At 44.1% G+C, this 23,622-nt stretch overlaps 1 protein-coding gene across 1 annotated transcript in view; it reads left to right on the forward strand.

Moving 5' to 3' along the window:
- The window catches only part of ST6GALNAC5 (ST6 N-acetylgalactosaminide alpha-2,6-sialyltransferase 5), a 162,936-nt gene extending 145,687 nt beyond the window's left edge, over positions 1-17,249 (forward strand). The window contains exons 4-5 of the mRNA XM_072834119.1: positions 4,285-4,392; positions 12,268-17,249. Coding sequence (XP_072690220.1) covers positions 4,285-4,392; positions 12,268-12,499 — 340 coding nt within the window. The 3' untranslated portion in view covers positions 12,500-17,249. The remainder of the gene's footprint in view (positions 1-4,284; positions 4,393-12,267) is intronic.
- The last annotated feature ends 6,373 nt before the right edge of the window (positions 17,250-23,622 follow it).

Here is a 23,622-nt window from a genome sequence, read left to right on the forward strand (position 1 = left end):
TTAAATTTGTGTTCTTCATCCTAAACTATGTAATTTTATAGTTAATATACATTCAGTGATGTAATTTACCCCCTTGCCTTACAAAAACTGTTGCTGAGTTGATTTCTTAAAACTAAAGGCACATGATAAACGAAATGAAGATCATGAAGTACTGAATCTATGGATAGGCTAGGTTGGGCAGCTCCTTGTCAGTGAACAGGGTCTTAGAGGAGGACCAAACCTTCACCCCAACTTCTTTGTGTGGAAGACCCTTCTTTTTGAATCCTGGAAGCCTTGTGACCATTTGAGAGCAGATCTAGGCAAGGGTAAGCATGGCATCTGGTGGACAGAAGAGTGGGGAGGGCTGGCTGCTGACCCTGTGACCTCCTTCCCTAGAGGCCCAGGGGACTCCATGGTTAGCCTCGCCAGTAGATCACACAGGGGATCCTGGTCATCATGAAATCCAGTTACCTATTGCCCTTTAAAAACCGCAAATAAGAGAGACTGTCACTCACTTGAATGAGTTATTTAACCAGCAGAGCATTTTATAAGGGAAGAAGAATGAGAGGAGTTATTTACAGTTTCATTTTTGCTGGTTGGAAAATGTGAAATAAGTAGCAACACTCTTCAATAGAAAACACTTTCCCTCTTTTCAGCTTAATGGTTGTTTGCTAAATTTAAGAATTCCTGAAACACTGCTGCAGTCTAAGCTATTTAAGATAACTACACATTGCTCTGGATCTTCTTAAGGGATTTTTTTAAGTTGATAACTTGCAGACCATCATTCTACCCTGTGGTCACTTAGATCTGTAGGAAACACACTCACGTGGAGACATACCCCATTGACTAAGCTTATTAAATTCTGACCACTGAAAACTTTGTTCAGTGAGTCTGTCTTTGTGGATTGGCTGCTGGGCCTCTCACGGGCATACACCCATCTACTAGGATCCATACATTCCCTCTTCAGGGGGATCACACGTCTGGATTTGCAGGGTGCCAAACTTCTGGAGTCTTTATGCCTCTTCCCTTCAGGAGACTGCCTTAAAGACGCTAATGTTGTACTGACTCAATATTCTCATGTGTCCACATTCTTAACCTGGCTGCTCCAAGCTAAAAGAACCAAGTGAGAAATAGCCCTTCAGGACAAACATGTTTCTGAAAATTAAAACACAAAACATTTGGGGGTCTAAGAGTATTTCTTCTCTCTCTGCTTTTCTTGAAACCCAGTCAAACAGGAAGATGTATTACAGGTACACAAAATGTGGAAGGTCTAATTTTGTACATCTCATTATCAGGACATTCATTTCGGGCTATTATTTTGGGAAAAAAAAAAAAAAGAAAGCCCAGGATAATTCAATAGATTTTGATTTATAGAAGTTTCACCGTTAAAAGTGGAGAGGGGAAAATGGCTCAGGAAAAATCTGCAATTAAGAAGCATGACAAATGACAGAAGATGGCCAAGTGGTATTCTTTGATATTAGAAAGTAACTGTACTTGAAAATAACTTTATAATTGAATAAGGGTATATTAGGAAAATATGATTCAGAACCAATATTATAGTAATTAGATAAAGGAAGCATAAATGAAATAACTGCAGGAAGAATATTTCCATAGAGATTATAAATGAGATTCTGGTGGAGCAGAAAGGCCTTTAATTGTAATTTAGTGTGCACTATAGAATTATCAGCTCAGTGTGTTACTTCATCATATAAAAGAATATCTGATAATTTTCCCTAATAAGCACATGACAGCTCTTCATATTCCTTCATTATAGCTGATTAAGTGTAAAAACAGTAGATATTCCTTTGTTGGAAAAAGAGTTCAAATCTTTTTAGAAAGACAGCACAAAGCGGTTGCATTTCGATAGCACGTGATCCCAACAGGCTATTATTTAAGAAGTCTGGGGAATTGTAAGTGGCACTTTAAAGAACTCTTCACTTGAGTTTCTTTCGTCCTTCACTTTGTATCCTCCCCCATTTTACCCTTGAAACCTTTTTTCTGTATCTCTGGCTGTGCCTTAACGATCTTACCTTACCGTATCCCACAAAAGAAAGCCAAAGGAACGGGGAGTTTCTACCACAGGGAGAGCCCTCTTGAGGCTTCCGACAACTCTAAAAGCATAGGGACGTAGCCTCTTCCTGGGCCTCAGGAGCTCCCAGTTATTCGCCGACCCAGTGTGAGTCTGGAACAACTGGCCGTTGCACTGTCACAGCCACACAGGTGAAGAATCTAACTTGAGGCAAGAGACTTTCTCCCCTTCTCCTTCCTCTTTTCCTTCCAGCTAGCTCTGCTCTGCGCCCCCTCCTTCAGGCCCAGAGTCCTTTTTTCCCCCTTTTTTTATTTTTATAGAGAGTGAGAGGGGCAAGGAGGAAGAAAGAGAGAGAATCATCCCAAGCAGGCTCCATGGCCAGCACAGAGCACATCACAGGGTTCCATCTCACGACCCTGAGATCATGACCTGAGCCAAAATCAACAGTCGGATGCTCAACTGACTGAGCCACCCAGGCGCCCCAAGTCCCAGGGTTCTTATGAATACTCAGCCCTAGTGAGGAAGAAGAGGGTTGCTAATAGCTATCTAGGCTAGAGGCTCCAGAAGTTCATACGTACTGCCCTGATGATTGAGGATGGATCCTACACCAGAGCTAATAACAGAGTATTGGATGCTAAAAAAAAAAAAAGAAAAAAAAAAATCCCACACTGAAAGTAATGGCTGAATTATTTGCTTCATTTTCTCCAATCTGGCAACCGAGAGAGGAGGAAGGGGTGTCGGTGTATCAACACACCATGCTAGATACTTCTTATAGGGTTCTCCCATTTAGTCCTCCGAGTAGCCCGGGAAGTAGAGCTCCCCAGGCCAGGGAAATCTGGGCTCAGAGATTAGCAATAACCTGCCTCACGGGTCATGCTGCTGGCCAGTGATGGAACAGCCAACACACAAACTCATGCTACTTCCATCTTTAGAAGCTTTTAAAATCCCCTTCCTGGGTTCATATGAGGTGGGGTACCATGGAATGGAAAGCTGAAATGAGTAACAACATGGCTCAACAACAACAGAGGGGAGGCCATGAACCCAGGAGTAACTCTATCACCCATTCGTGTCAGATACTTGACAAGACAAAGGACTCTTTAATATGCCTCTCTGGGTTTTTTGGGTTCTTGTGGGGTTTTTTTGTCCATGTGTGATTTGGAAATCATGCAAACTGATTAACAAAAAGTCTTCCCCCTCAAAGTGGGGCACTGCACAGTGCAACTGGGCAAGCTCCTCAGCACCTCTGTTATGCACGTCACATATGGTGCTGTGGCCGGGCAAAGTCAGACAGTCTGACCTTGGGGATAAGGTGTTTGAAACTGGCTAATGAGGCATGCCATAAGCACTGGGGGGAAAAAAGCAAAAGCGGCAGCCCCCGAAGAATTGAAATTAATATCCACAGCAGCAAAGCATGGTAGACCGAGTTATCCTCAGAGGGTCAAATCAGACCGTACAGTCATCCTTAGGCCTGGCACGGGCTGGAGCGGAGGACAGGTGTTTGAGTGGGCAAATGAATGAATTTAGGAACACACAGGTTCATTCCTTAAACTTGGTCAATTTGGTCTTCTAATGAAAAGAACTTTTCGAGGGCTCCGGATATTCCGAGGTAAAGTAAAGCAAATTCTCAGTTAAGCACACGCCATCGCTGTGCTCTTTTTCCTCTGGTAACCTGCCCCTTCCCAAATGAATGTACGCTTCCTACGGAAAGACGTTCAATCAGGTTGTCCGGAAAAAAAAAAAAAATCAGGGTGTCCGTGTTAATGAGTCTCATTGAAGGCAAGCTTTTATCCTAAGATTGTTTGATCGATCAGTAGATATCAATCAACAGACAGACACATGTGTGTGTTTTTACATATTTAATAAGCTCTTCCCTCTGTAGCTTGCCTGGGGAACAAGGACTATTTCCAATGAGTCGAGTATTCTAGTTAATAAAGAAAGAGTTGACACATGGGGATTGTCATCTTACAAGAAATTGGGCTGCGGGCACATGCACTTAAATCCTGACACGCCGGTCATCATCTTTGATGATGTGGAAGTCGTTGAGCATCCTTTCGTGTCAGAATCCACCGTGATAGAACCGGAATATCATTTGTCACCGTACCATGGAATAGGAGGCTGTTGGTAAGAGACTCCTACCTGGTAAAGTTCCAGCTACTTGCCAGCTGGAGAGACACAGGAGGTGTGTGTCAAACGCCAGCCTCGCTCCCCAAAGGATTTAAGACGGTAATGGTTGTAATGATCACTTTACCAGCTTGCGGACTTGTTGTTCCTTCCAGGAAGATCTCTAACACTTGGCTCAGCACTGGCTGGTTCACCATGACAATTGCACTGGAGCTGTGTGACAGGATCAATGTTTATGGCATGGTGCCCCCCGACTTCTGCAGGTAGGATTTATCCTGCAAGTGTAATTCGTCAGCAGGGCTTGTGCGGGGTTTATAAATATCTGATTCCAAATATCAACCCTGAGACATGTCTAACTGTCTTCTTGAAGCAATTAATTAACACGTCCCAAGTTCTGGTTCTAGAAACAACAAACAGCATTTAATTATGTGATATAAAATATTGAAAGTTTTTGTTTGTACTGCTGGAGAATTAATCCATCTTGTGGGCTTCATTTATCCTCTGAATATTTATCACCCAAATGTAATGCAATAATTGGCATAATATTAATGATGAGCAAGCATTAAGGAATATTAGTTTTATCCTCCTTTGAAAGGGATGTGGTAATTTTTAATGAATTAAAGAGGGCAATTTCTTTGACGGTAAGGCCTGTTTTCTCAATTAAAATATTGCTCTGAGCCTCTTTTCCTCCCCACATCAGTAGCTCCGGTTTGGGCTTCTAAGGCCAAAAGCACCGGCATAATTATTTTGATGTACCACTTCCGAGGGAGCATACGCACATCTCTGCTGCTGCCTTACGTCCCCTCGTGGCGTGTGCCCGGCCGGGGTTTGGTGTGTGCTAACACACGCACTGAGAAATACTCAGGGCCTCATTTGTGGAAGCCTGATTGAAAATCCACCTGTGACGTAAAGCAGCGATGCCAGCAAAAAAGACACTTCAGAAAGTGTCCTGCTTTTCAGGAACGCCTGATGACCCGCGCAAGGCCTCGGTCCTGACCTTCAAACGGCAACAGCGAGGGTGAGGGCATTAAACTTGCTCGTTAAAATCCATGCGTGCTTAGACCTTCGTGTGTTCGAAACCTAACAGCTCTTGAAGGCCACGTGGGCCTTTACCGAAGTCGCCAATTTGGAGGTTGGATGCCAGGACGAGGGGACTGGGTCATGCTGTTACCCTGCGCCGCTCTTCCCGCGCTCCCCTTCACCCAAGGGCCCAACACAGCAGCCGCACCAGTTTCTAGGCGAGGGTCCGGTTGGGCAGGAGCGTCCTCGGCTAGCTGCCTGGGCCCACTCGTCCCCGGGAGCGACGTGATGCAGCGCGGAGGGCTGTGCGTCGTGGAGTCGGACGGCCCAGGGTCAGCGCTGCACCCGGCTGCCTCCTGAGTGTGACCTCGAGCGAGTTGTGCAGTGTCCCTGGGGCTCAGGCTCCTCCTCGTCAGAAGTGGACGTGATGATGCCAGTAGGACTCAGCCCCCGGGGTCGTAGGTGGTCAAAGAAGCTAATACACGTAAGCGCTTGGAACAGCGCCTCGGACGCCGCAACGGTTGGCTCCCGTGGCTGCAGATCCACCCGAAACTGTGATGGACGCGGCGCAGCCCCTTGGGGTCGCGTGACTTGTGGACGGTACCTAGCACCCGAGGATGACAAAGCGACTTCTCGGTCCTGCTGCTCGTCCACCCATTCCCCCCTTTTGCTTTTACTTGGAAAGAAGTGGAGAATATGTGGGCCAAGCGGGGTTGGTGGGTCACGAGCTCTAGGACTTAGGGGGGTGGGATACCACCCAGTCCCTCACCACTCACTCACTGGCCTTGTTTCCCTATTGAGCAATCCATGTGCAAAAAGAAGGTAGGAGAGCGTAGAAAAAAAGAAAAATTGAAGCCAACTGCCTCCTCCACCCACCAGGCTGACGAGGGCGGGAGCGGCGCTCGTGGCCACGCAGACAGCGGCGGCGTTGATAGCCCCTGGCAGGTGTAATTATGTAATATTGCCATTAGGACGCCAGAGAGAAAGAGCATGAATGCATTGAAATGTTAATGGCTCCGAGTGTTCAAGGAAATATTCCATTTATTACGGAAAACAAATGAAAGGCAAGTTAACCTGTCACTTCTCTTACTCTGAGTTAGTTCATCATGACGGCGCCAGCAAGGGAGTCGAGACGCTGCTCCCCAGCCACCGTCCCAAAGGCTCCGTGGCCGCTCCCCCGGGAGCTTTCCCCAAGACCTCCCCAGGGGCTCCCTGCACACTGCGTCCCGTCAGAGCCGCGGAGAGAGCGCGTCCTGGTCGGTCCCAACTCCTGTTGAGGGAGGCAGAGGGGGGAGAACCAGGAGCGGCACAACCTGACCCCCCAGTTCCTTTAACCTTCCCCATTAGTTGCCCCCCCGCCCCGGGGAGAAACCGGGTCACCTTGAGCCTCGCTTCCCTCATCTGCAGGATGGGACTAAGAAGACGGTGATAAGAGCGAGCGGGTCACGGGGATAGGGCCGAGATCAGGGATGGACAGTGTCCGACACCGCGCCCAGCACACGGGCGGCGCTCAGGGAGGGCTCTTAGCGGGAGGACTGTGACTCATACATCACATCGTGTTGTAAGGTATAAAATAATTATCTAAATAAAATAAAATAAAATAAAATAAAATAAAATAAAATAAAATAAAATAAAATAAAGTAAAATAAAATAAAATAAAATAAATAAAATAAAATAAAATAAAATAAATAAATAAAATAAAATAAATAAATAAAATAAAATAAAATAAATAAAATAAAATAAAATAAAATAAAATAAATAAAATAAAAAATAATAATAATTATCAGTTTTCCTCCGTACTCTGAGAGTTGCCCCAAAAGGTACCAAGAACTTGGGGGGCCGGGGGGTGGTTCAAAGAATAGGGCACAGCTCTTGCCTCCCAGAAACTCAGAGTAAGCTCGATCCACCCGAAACTGTGATGGGCACAGCGCAGCCCCTTGGGGTCGCATGACTCTTGCGGACAGTACCTAGCACCCGAGGATGACAAAGCGACTTCTCGGTCCTGCTGCTCGTCCACCCATTCCCCTCTTTCGTTTTTACTTGGAAAGAAGTGGAGAACTACGCGGGCCAAGCGGGGTTGGTGATCGTGAGGGTGAGATACCACCAAGGGCCCCAAAATCCGTAGGGAAGGTTCTGTGAGGTGGCAAAGCTCAAGCTGGTGGAAGGTGGAACCTGCGAGTGTAGACTCTCCAGGGGCAGGGGGGTGTGTGTGTGGCTCCCGACAGGAGCCCTGGCCCGCAGGACCACAGACGTGGACCATCCCGGCCCGTAGCGGGGGCTCCCTAAATCCCACGTGAACGAAGGCCCTGTCCCCTACTCCGTCCTTAGCGCTCTGGAGAGGGGTGTTCACGTGGGTGAGAAAATAGCCATCTCTGCTTCTAGAAACTGCGTGACTTGGAGAAGGTTCTTTGACCGTATTGACCTTAGCGATCGGGGCAGGCTCCTTACTCTCTCCGAAGCTTCGGCTTCCGTGTCTGTAGGTGGTGGAGACAGCAGTGCTGAGCCTGAGTCTACGTGACACGCAAGGCACTAGGCGAGGAAGCCTTGCCCCCCCCCCCCGGGTATACCCGCGTGCGTGAGTGCACCGGGTGTCGGGACTCGCTAACCTGCGAGTGGGGGTACCTGGTAGCACGTTTTAAGGGGGTGTCCCGCGAGCTCTACAGATGGTGCCCAGGTGGTGAGGAGAGCCCGGCTGCCAGAAAGGGAAGGACGCGGCCGAAGGCCTCCTCTACCGACTGGACGCCGCTTCCCTGCCCCCCTGGGGGTGGGCTTCGCGGGCGCCCAGCTCAGGTGCACCTGCCCCTCCCGCTGCTTCCTTACGCTGCCCAGTTGCTCCCTGGACTGAAGAGTTAGGCTCCTGGGGCCAGATCAGCAAGCAAGGAAGAGCCAAATGCTCATTTTTGGTCAATTAACTTTTTCAGACCGTAGGACACAACGAGTATCCTCAAAAGGGGTTATTTGCCGAAGTAACCACAGAGACGTCCTTCGCCCCACCGAGTCGTGTTGGGTGCGGAGGACATGGTGGGAGGCGACAGAGGGCCTCTGGCTTCGGTCTCCTGGGGGTCACCTGGACGCAATTCAGTCAAAAGACTGTTGGGCCCCCCGTCCCCGCTCCATCCAGAGCCCCCCGCTTCTCTGCTTTACCCTCGGCCTTGCAAGACCTCCGACCTCCTCTGGCCTGAGCTACAGTCCTGCTGCCTCCCCGTCTACACCCAGTCCTGCCGCCTCCCTGTCTACACCCGACTGGCACACGCGTTCCGGGAGCGTCTAATCATTGCCTCTGATTGCTGGGGAAACCAAGGCACAGACAGACCCAGAGGGGCCCGAGGAGGGGACCGTGGTACAGCCAGGCCATCATGAGTGACCGGTTCCCAAGACACGGGTGGATCGGGCGCCCCACAAGCCTCGAGCTCCCGTTTTCCATCCAGCTCCCCTGGACCTGTCCCACGGGGCCCGGGTGACTTCCGGGGGTCCCCCTTGGGCCAGAAGACTTCGGGTGGCCCGATCGTGCACATGGGCGCCTCGGGAGGCACGACGGCCCCAGGGCACAGTCCTTCCTCGCCGGTGCTGCCTTAACCTCCCGGCCGCGGCCCCACCCTGGCCTCCCTCCCCTGCTCCCGAGGTCACGCTGGCTCCCGAGGCACACGGGCCTCCGGGACCTGGCCTCCCCGTCTGCCTTCACCGCCTCCTCCCTCCTCACAGGGCCTCCCCTCCATCCTCACAGAGACTCCCCCCCCCCGCACCCCCAGCACCCCCAGACCCCGCGGCAGGAGGCACCTGCCAGCGATCGTCTTGTCACCCGCGGTGGTGACCTTGATCGCCAGCCAAGTGCTATCCACCGTGAAGGTATTACTTTTCCCTTTGGTTGTTTTTTTTTTTTTTTTTTTTTTAAGATTTTATTTATTTATTCATGACACAGAGAGAGAGACACACACACACAGGCAGAGGGAGAAGCAGGCTCCAGGCCCGGAGCCCGACGCGGGACTCGATCCCGGGGCTCCAGGGTCACGCCCTGGGCTGAAGGCAGATGCTCCACTGCTGAGCCTCCAGGGTTTTCCTTTTCCCTTTGTCATTAATAAAGGTCTCGGGGAGACCCTTCGTGCCAATACCCTGTTTCCCTTCGGCGTCCTCCCCCCACTAGGGTTCCATCCGTCGGCGCCCCTTGCCCGGACAACCACGGGGCTGTTCTGGTGGCGATTTCTCTGTCCCCCCTTCTCTCCGGGTTGAACTCTTCTGCCAGGAAATGCTCTTTCTCCTTCCTTACTTATTTCCAGATTCAATTATTTATTGAAATCATCATGGACTCATGGATCCTTCTTTTATTTTACGGGTCTTATAATGCGATACTACCATGATTTATTCTGACGCTCGAACCTAAGGCCCCTTTTCAAATCGCCTTGCCTGGGACCCTCCCCAGATCAATTAAGCCAGGTCGGTGGAGGTGGAACGCAGGCAATGGTTTGTCCCAAAGCTCCCTGCTGCGCTGAATGTTTGTGCTTTCACTGCCCCCACCCCCACCCCCAGCCCCCGCTCCACTCTGCTTCCTCTCTAAAGAAATATAAATCCTTCTGTACATTATTTTTGCAGGATTTATTCCCGAGGTGGCCCTTGGAGTGCTGATGACAGGCCACCGCCGCTTGGGAAACGGAGCCATGTGCTTCTCCCCACCCCTGGCCCCACATCGTCACTCCCTCAGCATCCCCGGGTCCCCAGACAGGCACTTGGGGCCACTACCTCCCTACCAGGGTGGCCTCCTGGCGTGGGAGTCCTGCCGCCCTTAATTGCTGTTGGGTCAGGTGGTGGAAGGAAAAGCCACGGCGGCCTTCGGGAAGTCAAAGTCGGGTTTGAGAACAGACCCAGGGAGTCCTGGCCTTGCACTGGGAAGGCCTTCCTGCCCGAGCAGTGGATTATGGATTATGGCTGGTGGCAGGCCTTCCCTGGGGGGCCTGTCCCTGCAGTTGCCTTGGCTCTGACCTCACAAGGCCTGCAAAGCACTCCTCTGCCGCTTGGACAGAGATTTTTAAAAGTGTGGAAACAATCCCTTATTTGGACCCTTTGGAAATCATAACAATCAAATGTGTAAATTTAATCCTCCCTTTAGGTGATCAATAGGGAGCCAGATAAGTTTTCATTCAAAGAGAAGGTCTTCTTGAATCAGGAAATCGATCTTAGGGCATCCTTTCGCTGGTTTCCAATTTCTCTGTATTCCTAGGTGCCAACTCAATCTCATGCTATTTTTAGAAGCCTAATTGTTTCTTTAATCAGATTGATGCCAGTAATATGTTCAAAGTGTAGATAAATCAGATTTAACACCTGATGCATGTTGGAATAAAAGCTTAACCCCAAGTAGACCGTGGCACAGTGAATTTGGCTTGGTTCCCCCAAATTACGCCGTATGACTCTGGGGCCATTTGTCTCACAAACTATCTTTTCTTGTTTATTCTTTTCTCCATGGTGGCCAGTTCCAACCTGACTTCTTCCTAGAATGCATTTTCTGACTCGAAAATACCCTCTATTAAAATTCTAAGGGGATTCCTATTTCTGAAGTAAGTGAGTGAAATCTTTATTAACCAGACAGGCCCGGATCTGAAGTTTCACCGTGGAACAGAGGTACCTCTGAGATGTCATAGAGATGCAAAGGATTAATTCAGCATAGCATCCAACCCAGGATGAGGAACGCTTAAATGCTGCATGACGAAAATAAATCATAAATCTCTCTTCCTGGAGGAACTTTAACCTCAGAGGACAGGCAGCTCAAAAGGTTTATTGTTGTCAGAGCCACAAACTTGACACCCCTCTTGATAAAAGACTTCGATCCCTGACCTCAGTAAAGTTGCTACTCTAGAAGCTATCTGCGTATTGATCTCCTCTGAAGGAGACGAATAGGTGTCTCGCAGGATGAACATCTCTGGGAAACAAAGTTACTGGTACTTAGAATAGAGCCCGAGTGACCGGAGTGGGGACCCCAGGGGACCAGGCACGGAAAGGTGGTTTGCCTGGGTCTTTTAAGAGAAGAACTAAACCCTTCGTGAAAGCCGGTTGGTGAGTGTAGTTCAAGATTAGGAAGGTTGACCTGCTGGGATACCTTGACTAAATTTATCATCTAGACTTGAAGACTGAAGAAGTGGAGTGGATTGGACTAGAATGGAAACGAGCCTGGACCGGGGCTCTTTGGGGGTCAGATATCTTAGTAACCGCACAACAGAGCACCCAACCTCCTCAACACGTTAATCCTTTGCAAGCTACCTTGAAGAAATGAGCCAGTGTTTCTCATTTGAGGTGAAATAGGGATAGAGAAACAGAAAAAAAAAAAAAATGTTGGGGCTATCAGGCTACAATGCAAGGATTTGAGGATTTGGAATTTCTGGATTCAGAGACTGTGGATTTGAGTCCATTGTTTACCTAGAGCAACAAGAAGAAAATGGTGGCATCGTGCTTGCTGTGCTTGTTCCATGGGATCAAACCAGGATCGTCAACCTACCGTGCTGGAGGAGAAATTTTCTTTAGAGGTTTGCTGTTTAGCTGCTAACTCCATATAAGTTTCTCCTAACAACAGGAATTCAAAAATTATTTATTGAGCACCTACTAGGAACAGGACCAAGGCCTGCCCTCATAAACAGACAATAAACAGGTAAACAACTCTGGAGAGGGATTAATGCTGTAAGGAAAATAAATCTGACTGAGAGCAAAGGGACGGGTGTCAGGTAAAGCCTCTCTGAAGAGGACAGATTTAAGTCAATGCCCAGGGGTAAGGAGTGAACTGGTGAGGAGTGGGTTACAACCAGGGGACGCCTTCACGTGCCAAGGCCTCAAGGTCAAGCTTGGCAGAGCTGATGACCAGAAAGGCCAGTATGGCTGGAGCACAGTGGGCAGGGCTGGCTTAGGAGAAGTTTCCACAGAGAACAAATTCATATAACACCCTATAATCTCTTTGATAATGATGCTCAGTGCGTTTACTTCAGAACCTCAAAAGCTTTCCCCTTGCTTAAGTGTACCCATCAGAAAAACCATTTGTTGAAATTTATTTAACTTGGAAATATTGCATTGTGTTCATCAGCTTAATCAGTCAAAGGGATTTTTTTCCCCCATTACTCAGTCATCTCGTTTTCCTCCTACAGGGACCCCAATCACCCTTCAGTACCTTATCACTATTATGAACCTTTCGGACCTGATGAATGTACAATGTACCTCTCCCACGAGCGAGGACGGAAGGGCAGTCATCACCGCTTCATCACGGAGAAACGCGTCTTTAAGAACTGGGCACGGACATTCAACATTCACTTTTTTCAACCAGACTGGAAACCAGAGTCACTTGCTATAAAGCATCCTGAGAATAAACCTGTCTTCTGAGCAATGCGTGTGCCAGACCGAAATCCCACGTACCTACTGTATCAGACGCCAGGGCACTGGACGTCCTGAGCCACCAGACACAAAAGAGGGACCAGACTGGAAGCAGGAAACTCCTCAGTAAGCAACATGTACAGATGCCTCTGAGGCGTGACTACAAAGCAGTGCGGTTGGTGTGTAAGGAGAAAATTCAAGAATTAGTATGTCCCCATGAGTGTCATTCCTCTCAAAAGGGACCTTCGGAGCTAAACACTCATTTCAATGCTGCTGCCATGGCTAAAAGAACATTCTGGATCTCTTTAAGTATTGCCTTCAAAACCGAAACACGAGCAACTCAACGTTAGTTGTGTTCCTTTATAGAAATACCACATCGAAAGACAGTTTTCTATCAAGTTGTATCCTAACCTGATCTATAATCTTTGTCATCCGTTGGGCTCTGTATGTGTGATTTGTAAAAAGCAGTCCGGACGTCTGGACATGATTTCTGAAGAGCACATCTCCACTGACTTTCATAAAGCAAATGCCCACTATTTATTTATTAAGAGTTTTTTAGTGTACTCTAGGCCAGTATTTTTATAGATGTTGATTATGTGCTAATCTTTCCTTCTTAGCTCTTTAACCCTGAATGATGGTTGGAAAACACCTAGTGATGGGGCTGATGAGTGACTACGCTCACGATGCTCATTGTTAGCATGTGGTTGGCTTGGAAATGTGCCATTGCATTTTTTGAACCCTTAGGCTTCAAGAATAGCTGTGACATTTTCTAACGTAAAATGCTCCAGATGACAAAACTGATAACCAAAAACGGTGTTATTACAACAAAAAGATACATCTTCAGTAATAGTTGGTGTAGGCTCCTTGGCGTAAACCCTAGTTTCCTTGTCTGAGAATTATGCCCCTGTACCAGATGACTGCGTTAAGTTTCCTTCCAAATCTAACATTCTGTAAGCCTCTCGACCCGTTTGAGGGCATTGCACTTGGAATGATGGGGTTTCCGCAGCAGCAAAAGCCTGATTTTGGGGGGTCTTTTTATTCCCCTACTATCTATCTCCCTCTGTGGTTAAACAGCTAACTTCCTCAACTGGTCCCCATTGGCTACAGTCTACCCCCTGCATTTCTGGTATTTCTTGCACCCAAAGGGGGAACGAGGGTTGAAAAAAAAAAAAAAAAAACCTGAGAGAGAGAGAGAGAGAGAGAGCGCGCCTCTGTGGTGTTGGTTCCTGGCTACAGGAGCAAGGAACAGCCCTTCTGAGAGTCTGTGAGAAGAGAACGCAAGTCCCTATCATACGACTCATGTGTCCCGTGAACTATTCAGATTCCCTCGGTGCAAGTCTTACATGGCAGTCCTAGCCATTCCCTGGTCTGGAGGAGTAAGAAGGACTCCTTCTATTCAGAGCCAAGATACCAGTATGAAATAGGACATTCATTTAAGCAAGTGATATTCTTCAAAAATAGTCTTTTTAAAAATATACCAGTGTGTCTTTTTTTTTTTTTTTTTTTTTTTTTTACACATGACTTAGAAGGCATGTGGTTTTTCTGATGCGAAGGCACCAGCACGTATTACATATGGAGACCAACGTTGTTTTACAGAACGTGACCTGACCTGGGATTAAAGATTTCTCACATTGCCACTTCCTTTGCCTTTCCTTAATTAGTCCTAAGATTCCATTCCCTTGCACTAACTAGTACTACTAATTTTAGGGAGTACTGTGGTTGGATGCAAACACAGTCCGGATATTTATATGGCAGGAACAAAGTTGGGATTATTGTGGTGTAGCTTGAGCTGTTAAAAGCCAGTACAATTCAAATGTATGTGTTTTTTTAAATTTTCTCCTAGTTTTAAAAGAGACTGTAGCATTTTATTCCAGCACAATCTCTTCTGCAGCATGGACTCTGAACACACAATACTTTATGAACATATGAAAAAGAGTATGAATTTCATATGATTGATTTACTGGCTACCTTTACCATCACTTGAAGACGTGATGTTGTTCAGATGTAAGTAGCTCCTTTAACAAGTTTTATTTTTATGGAAATTTGGAAAGGCATATTTGGGACATGCAAAAATGTAGCTAAATTACCTAATCTAATAATATCTCAAATGCCTGTGTTATCTTTAGGTTTTAGGATTCGGTTTTTTGTGGGTTTTTTTTTAAAAAGACCATATGATAACTCCATCTTTTTTGTAACTTCTTCCTCCCTCCTAAATACTCAGAAGAGCTCAAAGCAACCAAATTCTGAAATCCCTGGCTTCACTGGGAAATAGCTTCAGTCTAAGCGTAGCTAAGATATGTGAATGTGGGAATTTATATTTTTAAAAATACGGTATAAATAGGTGTCAGAGTTATCACTTGGGCAGTGGTTTTTATTATACCATTGCAAAAAAAAAAAAAAAAAGCCTAGAATTCTGATAGATTATGCTGATGGACCTGGCTGTGGGCAATTGAATTCTTATCTTGCTGCTATCATTTTGTGACTCTCGGTCTCAACACCCTTCAACACCATTACACATCAACCCTGATATAAAAGATGACTACAGAAGCATGTTTACAGACCTCAGTGATTTCAATATCCCATTGTGTTGGATGTCTTAGTCGGACTCGTTATGTTATACACCTTTTCTTCTTTCCCAGCTGTGTCATCAGCTACCGCCTGGCTTTTAAGACCACAGTAATACAAAGCCACAGCTGGCCGATCCATGGCGTCTGTTATTTCAACGCAAGAACATTTGGCAGAGGCCATTACAATAGATAGCCATTATGGGCAAAGATACAGGAATTCACAAACAAAATCAATCACTTCAAATGGCCCATAAAAAGAGGAATCTTACATTTATTATTGTACGGTAAATATTCACCCAAGAAAGCGTACATTAAAAGAACATTAGGAGGTAAATATTCAGTGTGCTGCGTGGGGACTTTGCTGTGTGATTTCCATTATGGTTAATGGGTGTTTGGTAACTAAGTCCCTGTGCTTCACTGACCCTGGTATGTGCTCCTAAGGGCTAGACATAAAACCAGGGTGATTCAGGAACTTCCAAGGTCCTGAGATTTCAGAGTGAGAGCTATACTTGAAAGAAAGAAGAAAGAAAAGAAAAGAAAAGAAAAGAAAAGAAAAGAAAAGAAAAGAAAAGAAAAGAAAAGAAAAGAAAAGAAAAGAAAAGAAAAGAGAAAAGAAAAGAAAAAGAAAGAAGGAAAGAAAGAGGGCAGCTCCAGTTGCTCAGCAGTTTAGCGCCGCCTTCAGCCTAGGGCCTGATCCTGGAGACCCGGGATCGAGTCCCACGTCGGGCTCCCTGCATGGAGCCTGCTTCTCCCTCTGCCCGTCTCTGCCTCTCTCTCTCTCTCTCTCTCTCTCTCTCTCTCTCTGTGCCTCTCATGAATAAGTAAATAAAATCTTAAAAAAAAAAAATAAAAGAAAGAAAGAAATGAAAGCAAACCGCAAAATACTGTACCTGGAAGAGAAATTTGTGTGTGGTCTCTCGGAATCCCTAAATTGCTGCCAAGTATGTGCTTTAGATTCCAGCCACCGCCACCACCTCTCCGGACAGATTACCCTTGTGTCCTGAAATACTTTGCATTCCTGATCCATTTTGGTTACATTAAAATTGAAGGATATAACCTCATTCGGGAACAAAAACTCACCTCGAAGGTTAGAATTATCGATTAGGAAGTGAAAGGAATGCGAAGTGGAAGTGAAAGGAACACGTCGGAATTTTGTCAGGATTAATACAGAGTTGTTGGAACATATCCGCACCTATCCAGTAGCCACCCTAGTATTTGCCCTTGTGTAGGAGTTGACCTCATGGAAATACACCTTGAATCCCACTTGGGGTGGGGGGTGATTCAGGTTGTTAATTCAGACTTACTCCGAGATTCCTCTTCTGTCTGCGGTGTTAGGAGGGGAGGGTAACACTCCTCCACATTCCATACCTGATCCGATCCAATCATTCCTTCCATCCTCACTGCTTCTCTCTGAAACCTCAATCCCATCTTTCCACCTTCATGCTCTCCTGTCTTTTGTCTACACTGGGCTCTTGAACCAGCCGTCTTTGGAGGCTGTTAAGTTAGTCTGGTAGGTTTTTAAACTAGAGACCTACCTGGGGAACAGATTTGGGGTAGGCCCTGCGATGCAGTGACCCTAGTAGGTGGGAGGACTCCATCTGGCTACAGGAGTAGGTACTTCACAAGTACTGTCCTTGTTTCCCCCAGGCTTGGGGTGGAGGGTGGGGGTGGGGGTGGGGACTTCAAGACAGATTTCTAGTGCTTAAACTAGGACAAGTCCCAGACAAACTGGGACAATGCGTCCCCCTATCTATCAAAAGGCCACCTCAAAGAGAACCAGAATACTAAGGCCTTGGGGGGAGAGTGAATCCACTGCCTAGGTTCTAGCACCTGCCAGAAGACACTGGAGTGGAGTGAGGTGAGAGAGGGTCTGTAGGCTTCAAAAACGAGCAGGAGTAAACCCTCTATTGTAGCTCACTCATCCTCACCTACTCAGGGTATTGAGCCACCATAGAAAAGCAAAAAAAAAAAAAAAAAAAAAGGCTGCAATCCTGTTTGTTTTTACTCCGTGCCCTAATATTAAATGCTACCTTGGATTGTTCTTGTCTCTTTATGTATGTGTCCTATTAGCCTAATTAGATTGTAAGCTCTTTGCGAGCAGGGACCGTTTCTCCTTTGTCTTTGTAGCCTCGTCCCTAGCACAGTGCCTTGCACACAATAGGCGCTCAATAAATGTCTGTTGTTGATGACGACCTCTTCATGGTGGTCCACTGGCTTTGTAAGCGGGGTGTATCCTTCCATTGGAGAAGTACGGGAGACAGGATTGGTGATGAAGTAGTTAAATTTTAAGTGGGATTTTCCAGGGTCAGCCCTCAAACCTGTAACGATTTTAATCAACAGAACTGGCCTAGATTGGGCAGGATAATGTAGCTGAATTCATTAGGTTTGTTAATGTTGGCTGTGCTGAACACACAAAGCGAAGTTCAGCAGGCTTGTGTTCTCGCCGTCAGCAGGCCGCTCGTAGCACAAATTAAATTTAATATTGACAAATGCTATACCATATGTAGAGGCAGCCCGGGCTCTGACTCCTCTGGTTCAACTACAAAAGGGAGGCTGTAACGAGATGAGTTGTAGCCTGCCGTCAACGTGACAGCTTCCCAAATCTGCTGCAAATCCGCTGGTGATTTCTGAGGGTCTGTGTCAATTAAGGGCACATTTTTCTTAAAATCAAAATGAAACCGACAAGAAGCCCCAAACCCTTTTGCTTCCATGAGGCAGATCCCAAATGCTTGTATCCCTTCCAGAACAGGAGGGGAAAGGAGAGCTCTTAGGAGAAGCTGCCCTCAGGTGGAGCATCCCAGTCACCATCTTGAGTCCCCACCTGGATGCCATCTGGTGCCCAATTACCTCCCGGTTACAAGAGAGGGCAAGACGGAAGCCAGTCAGTCAAGGTGAGTCAGCTGCCAGTGGGGGCCTCCTCAAGGAACCATGACCATTACCTTCTTGAACGTGTGGACCCCTTGGAATCCTTCTTCTTTCATTGCCTGTTCTTCCACGTATTTGTGTGATCTCAGTTTCATTTGTAAAAGTGTAGGCAAAGGGCTAGGACACTACATTAAACTGAGAGAATGCTTCTTTCTGAATGGACAGATCTTCCCACATTTTCAAAATTTTTATTGTAACTGCAAAACATTATTTCATAAAATATTACAAAAGACATTAATAATAGGATTTCAAACAGAATCCCAACTGGGAGATTGGGAAAAACCTGATAAATGCCATGTCCAACTACACATAAAAGAATGTCTTTGCTGTGTACGTAAATCATCTCAAGCGTAACAGCTTTACTTCTGTACCAGGGAAACTAGTTCTTTAATTTTAAAACCAAATGTAGGTTTTGTTTTTCATGAGACTGAACCAAAATCTTTAAGATTCCATTTTATCATTAAATACCTACTGAGTGGTCTGCATAGTGTCATGTGCTTTGTATATACTTTTTCACAATAATCTGATTATCCTGTTGTGCAGATAAGTAAACTGAGAGTAAGAGAAGCTCATCCAGCCGCCTGGGCAATGAAGATGAGAGTCAACAGGTGGCTTGCCATGTCCCAGGCATCCTCTGAAAGCTTTGTAAGTGCAACTAATCCTCACAATAACCCTAATAAATGGGTTCTTTTATCATTCCCCTTTTACAGATGTGAAAACTGAGGCACATCAGTAGGAAAGTTAGGTTAGAAGCCACAGGGTCTGTCTCTGGAGCCTCTACCTTCAGTCACCATGTATTTGCTGGCAGAAATTTAGCCTATAGATAGCAATTTCTATTAGAATATTGAAATACTCTATTTCAGCATATTCACAGGGTGTGTTACATTTGATACATATAAAATAAATGGCAATTATAATAAATTATGAGGCAAACGTTAGGAGAATATCACCACCAACCTTGAAGCCCACCTTAGTGTTCCTTCCGTTGTCTTGGATTTTCAATTTACTTACTTTCTAAATAGTTTTATCACCTACAGATATATCAATAAACAATGTATTAGTTAGTTTCACATAGTAGTAAATATCATAAGACTTAGGACATTCCAAAAAAAAAAACAAAAAAAAAACAAAACAAACAAACAAACAAAAAAAGACTTAGGACATTCCAAGCTTGCTGTATCTTTTTTCTATCCATTTTCTCTGCCTGCTCCTCTAATTTATTTTCATGATTGCAGAATGCCAGTGTGTGGCGATACCCTAACTTATTTTTATCCCTTCTTTCAGGGAACATTCGGGTTTTCGGTTTGCTGAGAGTATGTACAATGTTTTTATGCTCATTCCTCGAAAAGTCTTTTAGGACACGTGTGCAGGAAGTTTTATACGGAGAGTTACACCTAAGGAATAAAATCACAGAGCGATAGCGTAAAATTGTACACATGTGCTCGGTATCGCTAGATTGTTTTCCAAAGTGGCTGGACACTTTATACTCCTATCAGTGGCTGTCCACATCTTTGCTAACACTTGGCTTGGTTTTTTCGGACTGTGAAACCTTGCCCTCCTGGCACCTGTAAATTGTATCTCATTGTGATTTTGACTTGTATTTCCCCTCATTTCTTATCAGGTTTAGCATGTTTTCTCTTCTATTAGCATTACCTCGTCTGTAAAATGCCTGTCCCACTTTCGTCCACCTTCCTGCCGGGATAGTTAACTTTTCCTTTTTTTCTCTTAAAGAATTCTTAATATAAGAATAGATAGTAATTTTTGTCGACTGTTTGCAAATATCTTCTTGCAGTTTGTGCCTTGTCTTTTCTATTTCTCTATGGTGACTTTCAGTGAACAGTTTTTAATATCAATGTAGTTATGTTTTCCATCTTCTTATATGATTAGAGCTTCTTATACCCTCTTTACTAAATCTTCCATCTCCTGATCAATAGTTATTTTCTTATATTTATTCTTAAAAACTTCAAAGTTTTTGTCTCTTCTGTGGCAGTAAAGGATTTATACTTTTGCATAAAAGCAAGCTAGAAATCCCTTTTGTTTTATATAAATGCCAACTGTCCTAGCACCGTTTATGGAGAAGAATCCGTTTTTCTCCAGTGATCAGCAATCAAATTTCCATATACGTGAGGATTTATTTCTGTCCTTTATATTGTTTCATTCTACCCAAATTGTCTATCTCTGTATTAATACCATACAGTCTTAATTATTATAGCTTTATAATAAGTCTTGGTATCTTGTAGGGCAATGTTTCCCTCACCCTATTGAATGTTGAAGAATGTCTTGTTGATTCTTTTTTTTAATGACTAATTTTTGCCAAAGTATTTTTGTCCAATAATGTACATAAACTTTATGTATAGAGATTGATGAAGTTTTATAATCTGTATACCCATGTCACCGTTATTAAGATGACAACATAGTACCTTTCCAGCACCCCAGAAGGCTCCTTCAACTCTTGTAGTCAATCTCCCTGTCAAGGGTGAGCACTTTCTTACCTCTACCAATGTAGATGTGTTTTGCCTGTGTTTTTAATTTCACATAAATAGAATTATATGTTTTGTAGTGTTTTTTTTTTGTCCCTGGCTTCTTTCAGTCAAAAAAGGCATGTTTGTAAGATTCATCTCTGTTGATACATATAGCAGTGGTTCTTTTTTGGGACTAGATAGTATCACGTTGCATTAGAACTAACAACTCTAATATAGGTGATCTTGGGGTTATTTCCAGTTTAGGGCTTCCATGAATACAGTTGTTATGAACATTCTTGTACATGCATTTTGATGGACAGAGAGCTTGCTTCTATTGGATATATAATAAGGAGTGGAATTGCCAAGTTACAGATATACCTGTGCTTGGTCTTACTAGATATTGTCAGTTTTCCAAATTAGTTGCCCTATATCAACAATAACTGAGAGATCCGTTTGCTCCATATATTTACCAATGCTTTTGACCATTCTTTTAGTTGGGTTGTCATGCTTTTTCTTATTTATTTTTGGGAATTCTTTATATAATCTAGATTCAACTCCTTTGTTATATATATTGCAGTTTATGTCTTAATGGTCTATTTTAATGACTGAAAGTTCTTAATTCTAATAATTTTAATTCTAACTTATCTGGATTTCATGTATAATATAATTTGTGTCCTATTTAAGAATTCTTACCTGGCCCATGGCCATCTCTTATGTTTTCTTCTAAAAGCTTTATATTTTTTTCCTTTTGTGTTTGGATCTGTGATCCATCCCAAATTAATTTGGGGATATGATATAAGGTAACAGTCAAAGGGTTTCCCCCCTACCCCTTTTAAGGAAATCCAGTGATACAGCACCATTTATTGTATATACCCCCTTTCTCCACTGATGCTGTTGCTTTGGTAATAAATAGGCTGCTACCATGTATATGTGGGATTGTCTCTTAACTTTGAGTTCTGTATCATTTTTAAACTCTTATACTATTAACACATTATCTTAATTATTATAACTTCATAAATCTCAATATCTAGAAGTTGAAAGTATCCAGTTTATTCACCTTCAATATGGCTTTGACTATTTTTGGCATTTTTGTATTTCCACATACACATAGATTTTTAGAATCAGTGTGTCATTTTCCATATTTAATAAAACCTGCTGAGATTTCCATTGTGATTGGATTGATTCTACGGATCACTTTGGGGAGAACTGACATTTTAATAATATCAAGTATTTCAGATCATGAACATATGTTTGCCATGGAGAGATCTTACACATCTTTCCTTATATCTGTTTCTAGGTGTTTGAAAGGTCTGGTACTATTATAAATTTTTTAAATTTAATTTTCTATCTGTTTGTGTAAGTATATAGAAAAATACAATTGATTTTTGTATATTGATCTTATATTCAGCATTAGAGCTAAGTGAACTCAGCAATTGTCAAGTTTAAATGAAGGCCATGTAGTAGTGATGTACTTTTTTAAGTGCATAGTATGAGGAGGTACAAGATGTCAATGCCTCATTAACAGTGACGCTAAATTTGATCATTATATTAAGGTAGTGTCGTGGCTAATTTCATGTGTCAACTTGGCTAGGCTGTGATGCCTAATTGTTTGGGGGAAACACCAGTCTAGCTATTGCTGTGAAGATATTTTTCAGACTTGATAACACTGACAAAGTAGACTTTGAGTAAAAGAGATTACTCTCCATGGTATGTGGGGGGGGGGGCATTCATCCAATCATTTGAAGGATGAATTAGATGGATGGCAATGGATGGCATTCGTCCAATCATTTGAAGGCCATAAGAACAAAGAATGAGATTTCCTGAAAAAGAAGTAAGTTTCTCCCAAGATTGCAACATAGAAACCCTGCCTGAGTTTCCCACTTGCTAACCTGTCCTGCAAATTTCAGATTCAGGACTGTAACATCAACTCCTATCTAAATTTCTAGCCTTCCAGCTTACCCAAGATTTCAGGCTTAGTAGCCTCTACAATCACGTGAGCCAAATATTTAAAAATAAGCTCTCTATAGATAGATATAGAGATATAGATGTATCCTATTGGTTTTGTTTCTCTGGAAAAGCCTGACTCATACAAGTGATGTCTCAGGTTTCTTCACTATAAAGTTACTATTTCCCCCTTTATAATTATTAGGAATCTTGCAGGAAGATATTTTTAAATATGTGAATTTCCTGTTTCTCAACATAAGCACTAATTTTAGCATCCACAGATGATTCTTGTATAATAATTGTTTCTTTGGTACTTGACAAATGCTGGTGGTTTTTTTTTTTTTCTGTTTTCATCACTTATTCTATATTTATCTTGCCTGAGATTAGGAATTGTACTATAGGAAAAAGCCAACCATTTTCCCCATTTATTCAGATTTTTTAAATTGAGAAAACAATCCCATTTACAGTTGTGTCAGAAAGAATACCTAGGAATAAATTTAACCAAGGAGGTAAAAGACCTATACCTTGAAAACTATAAAACATTGATGAAAGAAATTAATAAATGTAAATACAATACTGTGGACAAATAAAGGAAAGACATACCATGATCATGGAGTAGAAGAATTAATATTGATAAAATGTCCATTCAACCCAAAGCAATCCACAGATTCAATGCAATCCCTATCAAAACACCAGTGGTATTTTTCAGAGAACTACAACAAATAATGCTAAAATTTGTATGGAACCACAAACAGTCTAATTAGCCAAACCAATCTTGAGAAAGAACAAGGCTGAAAGTATCACATTCCCAGATTTCAAACTAAACTACAAAACTCTAGTCATCAAAACAGAATGGCATTGGCACAAAAACAGACACACAGAAAAACAGAACAGAATAGAGCCCCCAAAGAAACTCACATTTATAAAATTAATCTATAACTAAGGAGGCAAGAATATCCAATGAAAAAAAGACAATCTCTTCAATAAATGGTGCTGGTAAAACTGGCTAACTACATGCAAAAGAATGAACTGGACCACTTTCTTATACTCTATTTTAAAAAAAAAAGACTTGGGATCCCTGGGTGGCGCAGCGGTTTGGCGCCTGCCTTTGGCCCAGGGCGCGATCCTGGAGACCTGGGATCGAATCCCACGTCGGGCTCCCGGTGCATGGAGCCTGCTTCTCCCTCTGCCTGTGTCTCTGCCTCTCTCTCTGTGTGTGTGACTATCATAAATA

Source organism: Canis lupus, chromosome 8, assembly GCF_048164855.1.
Source record: "Canis lupus baileyi chromosome 8, mCanLup2.hap1, whole genome shotgun sequence".
Lineage (NCBI taxonomy): Eukaryota > Metazoa > Chordata > Mammalia > Carnivora > Canidae > Canis > Canis lupus.